At 43.7% G+C, this 15,206-nt stretch overlaps 1 protein-coding gene and 1 long non-coding RNA gene across 5 annotated transcripts in view; one reads left to right on the top strand and one right to left on the bottom strand.

The window, feature by feature from the left end:
* The window catches only part of LOC144178858 (uncharacterized), a 723,527-nt gene that overhangs the window by 119,706 nt on the left and 588,615 nt on the right, over positions 1-15,206 (bottom strand). The gene's annotated exons all lie outside the window — the stretch shown is intronic.
* On the top strand, positions 2,673-15,031 carry LOC144178856 (uncharacterized). Of its 3 annotated transcripts, none has more exons than XM_077706989.1 (6): positions 2,673-4,610; positions 6,274-6,343; positions 6,420-6,617; positions 7,115-7,182; positions 8,803-8,881; positions 14,613-15,031. In XM_077706989.1, exons 1-5 carry the CDS (start codon positions 4,569-4,571, stop codon positions 8,848-8,850), a joined length of 426 nt encoding a protein of 141 aa, XP_077563115.1. In that variant the 5' UTR covers positions 2,673-4,568; the 3' UTR covers positions 8,851-8,881; positions 14,613-15,031. The 3 variants fall into 3 exon arrangements, with proteins under 3 accessions (XP_077563115.1, XP_077563114.1, XP_077563116.1); XM_077706988.1 differs by having other exon boundaries at positions 2,683-4,610; positions 6,238-6,343; positions 14,613-15,030; XM_077706990.1 differs by having other exon boundaries at positions 4,372-4,610; positions 6,238-6,343; positions 6,496-6,617; positions 14,613-15,029.

Genomic DNA, 15,206 nt, shown 5'->3' with positions numbered 1-15,206 from the left:
AAGTGTATCATACTTTTTTGCGCCGCCGATGACCGGAAGGGTGCATTTCAATTTATCGCTCAATGTCTAGGATGAAACGATTCACGGTAGGCTCCGCAAGCTATGGAACGCCTGCTTTCAAATACAGTCATGGACAAGTGAAATGCGAACACAAAAATATGAACGAAAACACGCAAAATTAAAAAATACTGTTCGTTGAGGTCCAATTATTGGGAGCTAAACGTATATTTAGAAAGCCACGTTTCCCAACATTGTTTACGTAACTAAGCCACCCGTAATTCTGACTTGCCTGGAAAGTATTTGCGCTATTTATGTGTTTCAAGTCATATTTCCGGGTGCGCGTTTCACTTATTCATGACTTTATAATCCGAAAAATCCTTATGAATATTACTAATTTGGTAAAGTTTGCAAAACCGTGAAAAATGCATGCAGTGTTCTCTGTGTTCATACAGACGGGGCGTTAACTTCTGTGCGGCGTATTGTATTAGTACAACGTTTACTGCTGGCGTAACTAAGTCCTTGGTTGTAACGCCAATGCTAAACAAAAACACCCAGGAAAGAAACCCAGGAACCTAAGCTACAACGAGTGTTTGCGGATTGATTGCTAAAGCTATTTCCCTCACATCCATGCGGCCGACTGAGCATTCCCCGATTGGCGCTCATAAACACTCGACGCGTCTTATATTACCTGTCGAGTGAGTGGAGTCCCAGCGCTTGCTAGGGCCGGTACTATCACGTTATACCACTTTGCTTGATGCGAACGAGCCGAAATTGTAACCTGCCGTCTTTCGGCACTCTAAGCTCCCCCTTTTGTAGCTTAAGCTACACTACGCTGCCTCGGACAGTCTTCGCGGGGTGACCAGTTGTGCCCTTGAGCGCTAGGGGTCAAGCCACACCCCCTTCCACAAGAACCCGGTACGGAGCAGCAGCCCGATAACGGCGAGAGTTAGTCAGCAGGGGAGAGACAGAGGAGAGAAAGGAGACGTGCGCGGGACCCATGCGCGGGACGTGGCGGATGAAGGCAAGGAGGCCGCCGCCTCAGAGATAAGCGCGCGTCACGAACAAAGGCCACGAGGCCTCGTGCAGCGCAGAACCGTGTGCGACAGAGGAAGACGAACATCCATCTTTGGTCCCTTACACAGCGGCGAGGCTTAAGCAACGCCGTGAGGCGAAAAACAGGAAAAGCGCTCCTGCTGCGTACAGCTTCGCTACCTTCAAGTCTTACACGCTAGTGTGAGTTTCCTTCGGTGTTTTTTGCCTGTCCTTACACAAACATTATGTTTTTCTTGTTAAGTTGTTCTAATCATTCAAGGTTTGTTTCAAACTGCGTGGCTTTTTGATGAGCGCCGCAAGTCGATAACGAAACTCCCGTTTACGTGGCTTCTATGAACACTACAACTGAAACAGTTATGCGAGATGAGCTAAAGTGCCAAATAAACGTGACAGCAACATTAGAGCTGATTGCTCCTCCCCTCACTTTTTTTTTGCTAACTTTTTGTTGCAACACAGTTTCCGATTGCACAAGAAAGTTTGCGAGTAGAAACATTTGAGCCTCATAGAACCCTTTTTTCCGCGTGCGAGCAGCTCTCAGGGACGTATCCCATAACCCGACTAACCACACTATTCTCTTGCTGATCCTCCAGTCGCAGAGCTGAACGAAGGAAAAGCGACAAATAAAAGCTGTCAGGAGGGATTATGCTCAACTGGTTCAGACTTACTGGAATTTTCCGTCGCAGCTGATGCAGCGCCTAATTCTTGCTCATGTTTACTTATCGCGGGACCGGGTTTCACAAAATCACATTTCCCTAACTCTGTGTTGTCACACAACCATTTGCATTCTATCTGATTCACTTAGCTGGGATTTTTTCGCCACACCTACCTTGTTTATTCTAAAATTTACTTCATTCACGTGTCCTTACTTCTACCTGAATATGCTTCACCATGAAAGCCGGCTCCGGTCTCCGTGTTCTTCATTTGAGGGGCGACCAGGATATAGTATTCCATTCGGCTACATAATAAAAAAGAAGACGGAGGGCCGCGTGATATACGGCTCGCTTTGGCAGCCAGTTTGTCGCTTGCGTTACTAGCCGACCTGTTTGCCGCCACCCACTGCCTCAGCGACAGAAAAAGAGAAACTCGAGAATTATGCATGCCACCGAATTATTCAGGCTAACGCTGCCAAGCGCGGTGCGCAACGCCTCCAGCCGCGAGACCCAGCACACCGCGATGGTACTCGTTCGCCGTCCCAATCTTCCGAGGCGTCATACCTGGCGCGGCGCGCGGTAACAATGAAATCCTGTGAAGCTCCATGGGATGGGATTACAAAGCCAGCAAGGAGCTGGTGCGCGCAACGCTGCAACGGAGGGTGAAAGTAAGTGTTGCTATGTAGAGATGGGCAGGCACACTCTAAAAAAAAAGAGAGTCCAAAGGGAGTCGTCGCTGCAATGACTCCCTTAGACTCTACTAAGACTCTCTTTTACGCTCCACGACCCTCTTTAAAACAGGGAGGGGTCACGGGACCCTTGCACTTTGCAATGGGAGTCACGGGTAAACAGCATTTTTAGCATATATTTATTGACTGATTGAATTTCCACAGTGATACTTAGGTTTGTTGATACCGTATTGCAAGATTTAGTGGCGCAGATACAAAAACACGAAAAGTAAGGGCACACAGGTGTGTGTGCCGTGACTTTGTCCGCTTCTGCGCAAACGGTACAAAATTTGATTTTCTAGGACTGTAAAGCATAAAAAATCTAACGCTGTTTATGGAACACACAAGGTTGAAACGCCAAGCTTTCTACGATACAAACGCAAAGTCCACAATGCAAAGTGCTGAGCTAAGCTAATGGGGTGATTATGATTTTTAGAGTGTAATTGGGTCATTTGAATATGCTGCTTCGGTTAGCTCAGTGTTGTCATTGATTTGGACTTTGGCGGATAGGAGTGTGGACTTTTCATTTGTATCGGAGAAAGCTTCGCCTTTTTCATCCTGCTCCTCTTCGTCTTCTTATTATTCTTTTTCAATATGTGCCCTCCAAATTTGTAAAGTTGGCTTTCCTACTTCGCGTTTTATCAACGACACCACAATTTGCCCTCCCATTGTTTAAAGTTGGCTTTCCTGCGCTGAGTTTATCATCATCATCACCACCGTAAGCCCTCCCATTTGATAAAGCTGGCTTTCCTGCAGTGCGTACAGCCGTAAAAGCGCCATGAGTGGGCATAGAGAGGTTCACTTTAACAATATTTTTGAATATGTCGTATCAGAAAGCAATCATATACAATACATACCATACCTGTGGTAGCCAAATTATTTTGTTCTTACAATTGTCGGTAACTATGGGAGAATGGAAATGCTAAAGTGCGCAAAGACTAGCAAATATTTTAACATTGCATAGAAACCACATGTAACAATCATACAATATACTTAATATATACGAATTAAAGTCTTTACTGCAATGCTGTTCAATGTTGATGAAATAAGCAGAAAGTATGATTGACATTGCTTCTGTATATGATTTAAATGGGTTGTCTATTTTTTACGTTAAAAACATTGCCAACTGTGCACCGGATAACGCTCTGCGAATAAGAACACGAATAAAACTATGCTTCGTAATATATATTGCTACGCAACTAAATGGCCTTCTCAGGAACCCTACAAAATAGGCGGGAGAATATCAGGACGTGTGGCGTGTACGTAACTAGCTTTTGCGCCACAATTCTGCTGCTCTACAATTCAGCCTCTCTATGCACGATGTTGCGTGCCTGCTTTCTTGCAAAGCTTCGTTGTCGTGCAACAAAGCCTACTTTACTGCAGATGTTATTCTCATTCGCGTTTTACCAATTAAGCAGTATGTTCACTGCTTCATGTGCCCCTAGTACTTTTGTACATTAAGTACATATCGATGTAAGGCATCGCACTTGCGCGCGTACAGAGCTCTGGGTTCAGATGTCGTGTAAACTTACACCAAGCTGCCCGACCAAAAAGCAGAATTCAAGTGTTAGTCATTCAAATCCTTACTTGTAGTTGCTTTTATTCAATAAAAACTACTTCATATTGCGACAATCTTTTTATTTAAATGATTAATGCATGTTGCTCACAATTATTATATATTTGAACCTGTGTGCGAGCGTCGCCTCTTTTAGTGCGTTTAAAAAAGCCGCCAAGTAGTCACGTGACTGATTTGCGTTCGTTTTATAAAAACTTCTGTACATTACGTAAAACGTACACATATAAAAAGTTCCTGCCAGAAACAGATTTCTTTTGTCTAGCGTGTGCTTTAAAACTCAATAACAAGAATACAAATGCAAATATTTTAGACAACGCGAATCAATAGAATCCACTGCGAGCCAAGTGGAGTAAGCCAGTGAGTGGCGCGAACATGGAGGAATGGCGCGAAGGCAGCGGGGCGAGTTGACGCATTTTTGTCGAATTCGCGTATAAAAACCGCTGCGGGATGGAAACGGCGTGACACCGGTATGAAATTTGCTGTGCGGAATTCATTGCGCACCGCCTGAAATCGTCTACTAGAGTTCTTCAGTTCGGCAAGTCGACGGCGTGCTACGGTTGAATGCGAAGCCGGAACAAAGGCTGTGTCATCGTGTTTTTTCACGTGAGTACTGTCCCTGCTAATAATACCAAGTGAAATAGTTGTCTCGGTTAGCTTTCCGGACACATGCCGAAAAAGTTGCATATGCTGTGCTTGTTTGCTTGCTGCCTGGCGCCTCGTAAGCATTGTGAAATCTCTCCTTCGCCGCCCCCTCCTCCCTATTTGAGACTGTTCTAAGCTATCGCGCTCGCGAGACCGGCTGCCGCCGCCGCGACCGCCCTTCCTCGCGGCTGCTCGCGGTCTGCGGGCCGCGATATGCGTCGTGAAACTGCCGTACTCCCTGTTCTGTGGCCGTACTCGCTCGCCAACGCGCCCCTACAGCGTACGCGTTGACCGTGTGCTGGCGGCGTTGTCGGGAAAAAAAAGTTGGCAAGAGGTGACGACGCAGGAAATGTAGTTAAACAGATGAGAATTTGCAATGTGCAAGGGGGAGAAAATAGTATGCAAATGCAGGACACGGAGAGAGAGTTCGGGCCGCGCGCCAGCGAGCGAGTACGGCAGTTCCACAACGCCTGACGTTGCCAAGCTTCACGAGCTAATGACGAAGCCCGTCTTTGAGTTCACGTAGAGTTCACAGGGGCACAGAATTCAGATACGTGGAAATTGGAGGTGAAAGGCGGACATGTGGCCTCGCAGGGAATTAAGTCTCGGGGTGTGTGTGTGGGGAGGAGGGGTATTTTACAGCGCCTGCGAGGCGCCTGTTCTAACTTGTTCATGCCGTCCGTATTCTTCAGCACACCCTCCTTTTGCCCTCGTCCATTAGCCCACGTCAAGCTTGTCTCTAGCTCTACTGTTGTGTTCGCTGTCAAACGGCTGCTTTTTGCACCGTCGGTCGCAGAAAACCACTTGACTGTTGGGCGGAGCGGTACAATTCTGTAATACACGGCGCTAGTTTGCAATGACAGGCTATTCAAAAGTGTGTCAAGTGTTCCCTTTTTATTCTGTAGTTTTCTTCTTTGACGTTTCGTGAAATGCCTTTGGTGCAGCGTCATTTTTAACACTGGTCTGCCCATATAGGCAAACTTGTTGGGACCGTTTAGTGTCCTTTTTATGGGGAAAAGCCATTATGAATGACATATTGGCATGTATTGTCACGTTCGCGCGATATTTGCAGGTAAAGAAAATAGGCCCCAATGCAAAATGAATCCTTTAATATAGGCATCAAAAGAAGCCTGGAGCATGCTAAATATTCTTTTGAAGGTAGGTTGTGCTTTTTATGATCACATAGACGGACACAAGAAAACTACGTACAATTTCACGAGTAGACGGCGCCATCTTCTCGTGAAAGCAGACGTTTTTCTTGTGCCCGTCTCTGTGATCGTAACAAGAGCAATTTTCCTTCAAAAGCTTACACCAATTAGCCCGACATAAAGCTGTGCAAAATATTACATGTCCTGATCACACACTCAGAGTGTACTTTCTGTATTTAGTGAGTCGCCTGTTTGCATCATTATTGTCTGCCAGACATGTTGTCACTTGGGCATTACTCCAGCGTGCAGACCAGTGTTGCACAAGTAGACATGCTTCAGCGCTCTTCCTGTCACCCTCATCTTTTGCGCAGTCTTTCAACTAGCCAGCAACCGAGTCTTCATCTTCCCTCTCGTTATATTTTGTATGTACTGTATTTCAGAGCCATAAACACATCAGCTTGTCTACATTAATTAAGGAGGAGGTGCTCAAGCAAGGAACAAGGTTCGGGTGGAGGCCGATCGCGGAACCAGAGGACTCTGAAGCTGGTGAGCTAACCAGGACTGGAGATGGGCCTGCGGATTCTGTGTACCAGAGGTTCCAGACGAGCGAGTTGGCTTGCAGACAACCGGGCTCGGTTCTACACCTGGCCGCAGTTGGTGGCCACGGCCCAGGATGGATCACCACACCTGCCACGCAGGGCGTGGTGCTGCCTGTGCTGCTTTGTCCGAGCAGTACATGCATTCGGGGGCCAATGCTCTGCTGCAACCTGGACCAACGATGACCCGCGGCACACATCGCTGAATGGGGCTTCTTGTGTTGGTGAGAGCATTTCCGTTTTTCTCTTCGCTTGAACTAGATTTCGGGGGCTGCACGTTGACCCTTGTGTCCTTGTTTGGTGCTAAGTTTCCCTTTCACCGTTCGCCATTGTAACTCATTCTGTTCCCTTTCTCCCGAGTTCCGTGTGAACGTGTCACACTCCTGCAAGGCCAAGAGAATCTTCGCATCAACAATTAATTTTTCCCGAAAGGTTAGAGTGTCAAGCACCACACACTTGGCTGTTTGGCATGGAAAGACCCAGCATTTGAAACATGTCATAACAGCAGGTAAAATCTTGCAGGGCTGCAGATTTTCATCGACATGGCTGTGTGAGGTTATGCGGGTTTGTAGTAGGTTTCAGGGGATATAAAATTTGCTTGTGCCTGCTTTGGACGCCCTTAAGACTTCGAATTGCTTGTGCGGTTGACGTCTGTGTAAAATTGTCATTTGTTGCAACTGCTCCTGCCCTTACTTTTTGCCTTCACCTTTGGCTCTATCAGGTATGGCTGCTCTTAATCCTCAAGTCCTGTGGATGTCCATGCTCACGGGGTACTTTGCCTTTTTGGAGGTTTGTATTACACTTGTCTCTATCTTAGTTCTTTCAGTTCAGCTCGTAACCACCATTTGCTCTCCTAGAGATCGCATAAATATTGTTGATTTCAAATTAATTCCAAATAACGGTTAGCTACTGTTATTGCACGAAGGCATCTTTGGATGTTAAAATGCTGTGAAAATTGTTAAAAATTGAACCTTGGTGTCACTTCTTTTTTATTCCCAGAGAGGTTGTGTCAGTTTTGTGCTTTTTGTTTGCGCACCAAAGGCTTCACATAAAAAAACCAAAGCTTCATAATACTAATGGGTCATTCCACGCGAAACGTTCTGGCCCAAAAATTGGCCACCGCCAATTCCGTTGAGAAAAGCAGGTGAAGAAATCCTGAAATACTATGAATACGTCGAAACCTTCATACAACAGCTGTAGAAACCCTAACCAGGATTTGAATATTCAGACAGATTTGATCAGTGGACAAAGCTTCCTCAAGCCAGTATTACACTAAAATAATGCCGAGCACGGCAAACACTAGTTCGGAAAAGTTTTTTTTCCACCCTCCGGTTTTGTGAGCAATGTAACCAACATAAATGAAAACATGCAAACCAGTTATTCTCGATAGCACAAAGGCAAAGGAGACTGGGAGAGGGTAAAATAGGGGACAGAAGAAAAGGAGGGCTGGTCAGCCTTAAGAGCAGAAATTGACAAAGGGAGCAATAGAAGAATGGAAACTTGAAGGGAACAGTGCAACAACGCCTTCCCGGAGGGCTCAAATTGGTGCGAGGGGCCAAATATGGCCTACCGTCGAAACAAAATCTAAGTAAAATTATCAGGCTAGATAGAAGTTGTTCCAGACGGAGTTCACTATGTGCGGTGCGGCTTCTGTCTTCACTTGCGGCAACTTTTGCTATGTATATTGCACATCTGATATGTTTAATCATTTTTGTGGGCCACAACACAGGAAGAAGCAGTTTTCCTCCCTTCATTGACCAGGGCAGTAGTCTGATGTGAAGTGAAGTTTAGAAGCGAACACATGCCCAGAAAATGCTAGGAAAACACCTAAGAAGACGTGGTGGAGAAGCGCCACTCTAATGTAGCAGGGCCGGCAGAAGACTCTTGTCTGTCGACATTTTTTAGTGCTAGCCCATATTGCGTCTCTCATGCCAAAGCCTCAGTGAGAAATTTGAAAATATTCTGTGTTGCTTGCGTATTTCTGACTAATGTATTTCCGGCTTGGAAGGGAGCCGAGTGAGTACTGAAAAGCTAGTTCTTTCAAACTAAACAAAGCTGTATTCAGTCTTTATGGACCCTTTACTGCATGTGTTATTGCTTGCTTGCTGCAGAAACAGTGCTGACGTTGTCATCTGTGTGTTTACAGCAATTCCGCGTTTTTCACAAACTTGTAATCCAGTTCCACTTCTAATACTGCTAAATGAAAGTAGTGCGGAAGTAGAGACCCTGATAATAAAGCAATTGTTAATACACCGTGAAAATATGAGGAACGTAGCAATTACCACATTGCATTTGTTAAGCTGGAGCCCTGTGGATATTTTTCCTTATGGCCTCCTCTATACTATTTTGTTGGTCCCCCACATCTTATTAATTTCCATGTCAGTGATATGTATTTTTTTTTATCATTAGATGCAAGAGGGGTGGATACACTGTCCTGCGGCCTGTTTTGCTGAATGAAAGTGGTGTCGAAGCCTTCAGAGAAGCACTGGTAAGTACAGCAGTAATTACTTTTAATGAAATCACTTCGCAGGAGCTTTGGAAAAACTGAGTGTTGCTTCTTTGTGTGGTTTTAGAATTTTTAGAAAAACGGTTGTGTCAGCGAAATTGCTTAAATTTCTTGGAATCGTTCCCAGTCTTCAAAAATCATCTATCGATTTCTCTATAATCTCGCTCCGAATAATCTTAAAAAAAAAAACCCGAAGAAGCAGACAAAAAAAGGCATATTGTGAGCTACTAGCTACCAACCTTCAAAACAACTACCTGGTCTGATAACCACGCCACCACTGTGACACCGTGACACACCTCCTAAATTTCCCATAGGGACCCTGGCATCAATGAATATCTTGATGTGTGGGTGGGTTTTGTATTTTTCAGCTATTTTGGCAGTGATAACGCTCGTTTCTCACGAAATGGTCTTCCAGATCGGCCTAGTCATGCTAATACTACAAGCAATTAGGTTAAAGCTCCCATATTCAACTCATAAAAAGCTCTCACACAGTTGCAATTTCAACAACTTCAGCCAACATAGTCATGAATAAAATGAGCCACTAGAAAAACAGTTGTCTTTAGTAACAGTTTTCTAAGAAAAATAGCTTGGTTGAATTTGTCTCATGACAGCTGATTAAAGCTAGAGTTTAAAGGTAATTCTTTTTCTGTGAATGAAGCGATGCTTCCTACTACTAAAACCTGTCCCGAACATCAAAACGCTCGAGACGGCCCGAAAATCCAGAAGCTGCCGTATGCATTGCGATGCTCGCTAAGTACAGTACTTCTGGCGTTGACGCTGATATCTGCTAAGAATAGACTTTGGAATATGGCACGCAGACAGGGCGGTAACTTTCTTTTTATCGCAGAAAGTCTACCAATTTTTGGGGTCTAACAAAACATTTTTGTGTAAACATATTGATTAGGCACATTCTGCATCAGCTCAAAATGCAGATTATTCGATGCCCTTTCCAACAAGAGCAGATTCGCAAATTAACAAAATCAGTTTTTGGCCAAACGTTGCAAATATGGATAAGTTGTGTATATCAGTTCGCAAATAGTTTAAAAAGTTTGGAGTATAATTTTTGCCAAACATAAAAAACACATCTTGGAAAAAAGTTTAGTTGTCCAGTACAATTTGTCAGATATGAAAAACATGTTACCATGTGTGGTGCCCTCGTTCTGCAGTGAAGCCCTGCCTCTGTTTCAAAATATGCAATTTCGGATAGTTTACTGAAAAAAATCGGGTGGATTGGCATTATTAGAGGCACTATTTGTCCCCACATGATGTAGAAACATCTTGTCAATGGTTGACATCGCATTAATGGTAAGGTAAAAATTCGGGATAGGACAAAAACTGCTTGGGGCTGAAAACAAAACTCGTTCACTGTCAGTTTACTATCATGCACCTGTTGAAGCTTTCACTTGCTGGTTGTTATAATCTTCTGGCTCACTTTTCTAACCCTGCTTTCAGGAATGAGGTGCGATGCACTGGAGCAGTGCCCAGCTAGCTATCCCCGAGTAACTGTTGCGTGACAAATGAAAAAGGCGTTCAGCTCTATGAGCCTCCTGCATTGCACCTCCACCTAACATTTTAGAAAACAAACAATACCAAACTTGTGGCAGACTGTCAGAATATGTAGTTCTACTGAGGAGCAACTCTAGACCTCCGAAAATATCCTCGTACAGAATCAAAACTGAAGCCAATTTTAAGCTCTCTCCTTGTCTTAACTGATGTCCGATGACTTGAGGTTATCAATTGACTTTCAACTGGAACTCTTATTGCACAAGTAAGGCATGGGTGAAGTGAAATCACAAACGGCATGCTTTTTTTTGAGGAAAGTAGTGGGCAACGAAGGCATTAAGGCAAATCGGGTTGAAGTTCTCTGTCTAGTAGTGCCAAATATAAATTGCGCAATGCAGAAATGAAACAAATGACAGGAAAAGGGCTGAAAAGGCTAAGTGCACTTGTCAGACATGCGGAGACATCCACGAATACTTTGACTGAAAAAAAGCTACCCGTCCTCTAAACCAAAGCTCACTAGTGCATACCTGGTGTCATTTTCTGGTAGTTCTCACCTTTAAACGCAGTCGGATTGCAAAGCTGACGACATCATTTGATACTTGACTTCTGTGAGCCATTTTATCAAAAAATCTAATGGTAATGCTGCGTAACCACAAGTGACATCCTTTTTTGTACAGCGCAGCAGCCATGGCACCTATCGAAACAACACATGCTGCTCAACCCTCAAAAACACCGTCAGAAATTTCAGTGTAGCCAGAGCAGGAAAATTAGAACTGATTCTAAAACTGCAGTGCCTAGACTAACCAGTGGGATGCGTTAGTTGCAAGAGAAATGACAACATGGATATCAGGAATATACAGCATTGATGATCGGTGATCGGTGCTTTATATTGCCGATTTTGTGATGTTGTAGTTGTTTCTCATGTACCACGGTGGTTAGTCTAGACACTACACGTTTAGGCAACCTTGAGATTTTCGGCAGTTTTTTGCAAGGTGAGGTGTGTATGTTTTCTCAGAAGGGAGCGTTGCTGCTGCGCTTGATAAAAAAGCATGCGACTCGTGGTCATGCTGCATTACCGTGGAATTTTCTTGACCAAAAGTCTTCCAGCAAGCCAAATACCAAATCATTTTGCCAGTTTTGCAATCCGATGGCAGTGACAGATGATAATTACCTGGAAATGACACCAGCTTTCCACTACTGAGCTTTGGTTCAAAGAAAGGGTCGTTTTATTTTGTGAAAGCTTATTTCTGAAGGTTCCCCGCATGTGTATCAAGTAGACCTGGCATTTTGAGCCACTTTCCAGCAGTTTTCATTCTGATTGATTGATTGTAGGGTTTAACGCGCCTGATTGATTGATTGTAGGGTTTAACGCGCCGACGCAACGCAGGCGATGAGGCGCGCCGTAGTGGAGGGCTCCGGATTAATTTTGACCACCTTGGGGATCTTTAACGTGCGCCGAAATCTCGTACACACGGGCGTTTTTGCTTTTCGCCTCCATCAGAAAAGCGGCCGCCGTGGCCGCGAATCGAGCAGTTTTCATTCTGTTTGTGTGTTGCAAACCTAATATTTCGTGCTACTACGCAGTTACCCAACTTCAAGCCGATTTGCCATAGCACCCCCGTCGCCCTCTACTATTCCTCGAAAAAAGAACGCCTTTTGTGATATCGCTTCACTCATGCCCTACTTTTGCGATAACAGCTCCAGCTGAAACTAAAAAAATAACACCAAGTCATCGGATATCAGCTCAGACAAGTAGAGATTTCCAATCAGCCTTGAACACTGCCAGCTGTTCACTGGCCAGTTTTGTTAGTACGAGGCTATTTTTGGAGGTCTAGTGTTGCTTCTTACTGCGACTGTCTATTCTGGCAGTCTCCAAAAGGTTTGATATGGTGCCTTTTTGAAAATGTTAGGCAGCACTCTTTTCGCCGTGCGAAAGCTTGCTGGGCACAATTCTGGTGCATCGCAAGTTATTCCTGCAAGCAGGGCTACCATAGCGAGTCAGAAGATGACAATAAACCGCAAGTGGAAGTTCTGGTAGATAAGTGATGATCAGAATGTCAACAAAAATGCACCACTGAGATTGGTTTTAAATTCCAAGTGGATTTTTTGGCATCTCTTGCTTGCCGTGAATCTGGTGCTTGCTGTAGTCCTTAATAAGATGTTTTTACATCACGTGGGGACTAAGTTGGGCCCCTAATAATATCAAACCATTTCAGAGAACCATCCAAAATTGTGTATTTTGGAATGAATGTTCGGCTTCACCACGAGACGCGGGCACCATGCGTGCAAGCACCACGTGGGGACCACGGGGACAAATTAATTTTCACTAGTGAATTTTTTCTTGGACAGGATTTTTTAATGTAAACCTTCAAAATGCGTATTCTAAATTTTTTCCACTATTAGTGGTTTGTTATACACAACTTCTTTTTTTTTCATTTTTCTTTACGGTGACAAAATTTTGATTTGGGTTTTTCTTTTTTTTTTTTGCGATCATTGTTTATGCAAACATTACACAACTGGTGCTAGCAAGGGCGTTGAATCATCCGCATTTTTGCCACTGCACTATGTGCCTAAACAGCACATTTAGCAAAAAGAAATGTTTTCTTAGAGCCCTAAAAACTGGTCAATTTTCTGCGGTAACAAATGAGTTGAAATCAACGCTGGTGTCAGCTTTACTGCATGACTCTGAATTTGTGCAGAGAAGCCCCTCTAGTGCATGAGAAGTTCGAGAACAAAAAATTGGACATCCAAAGTCAATAAATTGGGATAGGGAAACTAATTATTGTGGCATGTCCCATCAAGGCTGTAGTGTCAGCTTTACTGCATCGCTCACAACTCGTGCAGAAAAGCCCATCCAGGGAATTAGAAACTTTGGAACAAGTTTTGTGCCAAATTTAATTATATGAGAAGTTAAAAAATCAGGGTACAGAAACTAAACGCGTTGACAATAATTCAAATAGACAAGTGGTTTAAAATTTTTTCTTGTGGCCACTAAAAACATGAAGAAACCGAGGCACGTAACAAGGCAGTGGTGCCCTTTGTACTGACAACTTAGGTTTCTTTTCCATCAGTAATAAGTGTGATCTAGATAACTACAACTGTAAGCATTATTTAGTGCTTCATGCTTTCACTTAAGCTAAAAACTGTTGAAGGAAAAAACGAAACGGGGTGCAGGCATTGCATGCAGAGTAGAAAATATAGTCAGCGTATTGAATAACATTAAAAAGCGTCAAAGTTAATCAGTGAAGCGTAGATAGAAGGTTCAGGCAAATTGCTATCAAGCCTAAAAGCAAAAGAAAAGCGCAACAAGCAGCACACCCAGCGGTTTTTGCCCAGGGAATGGGGGGAATCTATGATGTGTCGTTCCCATCTGGAAAGTCGATGTATCCAATTTGTCCCTTGGCGTTTTGCATGTACCCACTCATTGCGAATCATGCAAGTACAAGCCTTTCTTGGGCCAAGTTTGACTTCTGCAAAGAAGCTAAAGCACTGATTTAAGAGCTTTTAGATGTTTATTACATAAAAAACAGGAGCACAGTGAACCTGTATTGCAATGAGCTTGAATATTTAGAAACTTCACTATGATTCCTTTGTTACCATTGTGCGGCCCACTATTAAAGGGTGTCATTTTAGACGATGCACTCAATAAACTTAGTTGCAAGCAAGTGCTTGTCCTATCATCTTCTTTGTCATGTGCTATGGACTCGACTTTTTAAGAACTATGTACCAACTTGCCTCATGCTTTTTACTGAACAGTTTGAGTTAGACTTTGTACCCCTCCAGTGTTTTGCAGCAGGTGTCTCAGTTCACTTACTGCTTTGTTACTCGTGCTGCCTTTAAGCTTTACATAGATATTTTCATACCATCAAAAGGGGGGAGTAGCAGCCTTTTGCACTCATAAATTCTTAGTCTCCCTCCCTGGAGCTTTCAGATCCTCTTTATGGATGCAATAATTTTTGAAGCCTTTGCATTTCTGGGGTGTCCATATGTGACTTCATACATTATACATATGTTCCCTCATACAAAACATTTCATAACAAAAGCCAAATGGTGAAGCAAGGAAATGTAATGGCAAGAGGTGTGCTCCTCGCCCTCTCTTTTGTCAGGCACTGGGCAGTTAGCCTGTTGTTGATGATTTTACTGTGCTGGCTACAATTTCATTTTGCTTTTGTCTTATCGTTCAATTTCTTTTCATTGATATTTCTGGCAGGTCCGAGACAAGGCCTGGTCCGAGACGCCAGGACCCGAGGACACCTTGCAACGCTTGTGCACGGCTTGTGAAGATTTCTGGATTGACTTCATGGACTTGTGTAAGAAGTCTGCCTTAGAAAAACAGCAACAAGGAAAGAAGCCTTTAAAAATTATTGCAATTTATTTCCACACCAGTTTAACCTTGCGCCAGCAGGTATGCAAAGCTGGTTAACACAAAACTTGTTTTTGTGATTTAATATCATGCCTGTTAGTCTAGCAAACCTGCGTTGTAACAAGCCATAGCAAGCAGTAAAACATGCTTAGTGTATCTGTATTTTTACGCTATTTGCTGGTTATTTTGTGGTTTAAAACAGCTGTGATACCCTAAGCTGGCTTTTCATTCAAATGTGTATCACTTTCGTCTTTAATAAAATATTTTCAAATACTTTTGGTTTGTTTTGCTATACTTGTATGAAACTGCTCATGAAGCTGCATGCATGTGGGCTAAAATTGCACTTGCACGTATACTGCAATGATTCCACCAGCAGTATTACTGACCATCTCTGGGAAGGTCACCCATACACTTCCACGACTCTGTCGCCATAAGCATCAC

This window comes from Haemaphysalis longicornis, unplaced genomic scaffold (assembly GCF_048455015.1).
Source record: "Haemaphysalis longicornis isolate Haplotype H1 unplaced genomic scaffold, Haemaphysalis longicornis Haplotype H1 scaffold_4, whole genome shotgun sequence".
Classification (NCBI taxonomy): domain Eukaryota; kingdom Metazoa; phylum Arthropoda; class Arachnida; order Ixodida; family Ixodidae; genus Haemaphysalis; species Haemaphysalis longicornis.
The sequence above is the reverse complement of the archived record's forward strand: the minus strand, read 5'-3'. Positions and strand labels throughout refer to the sequence as shown.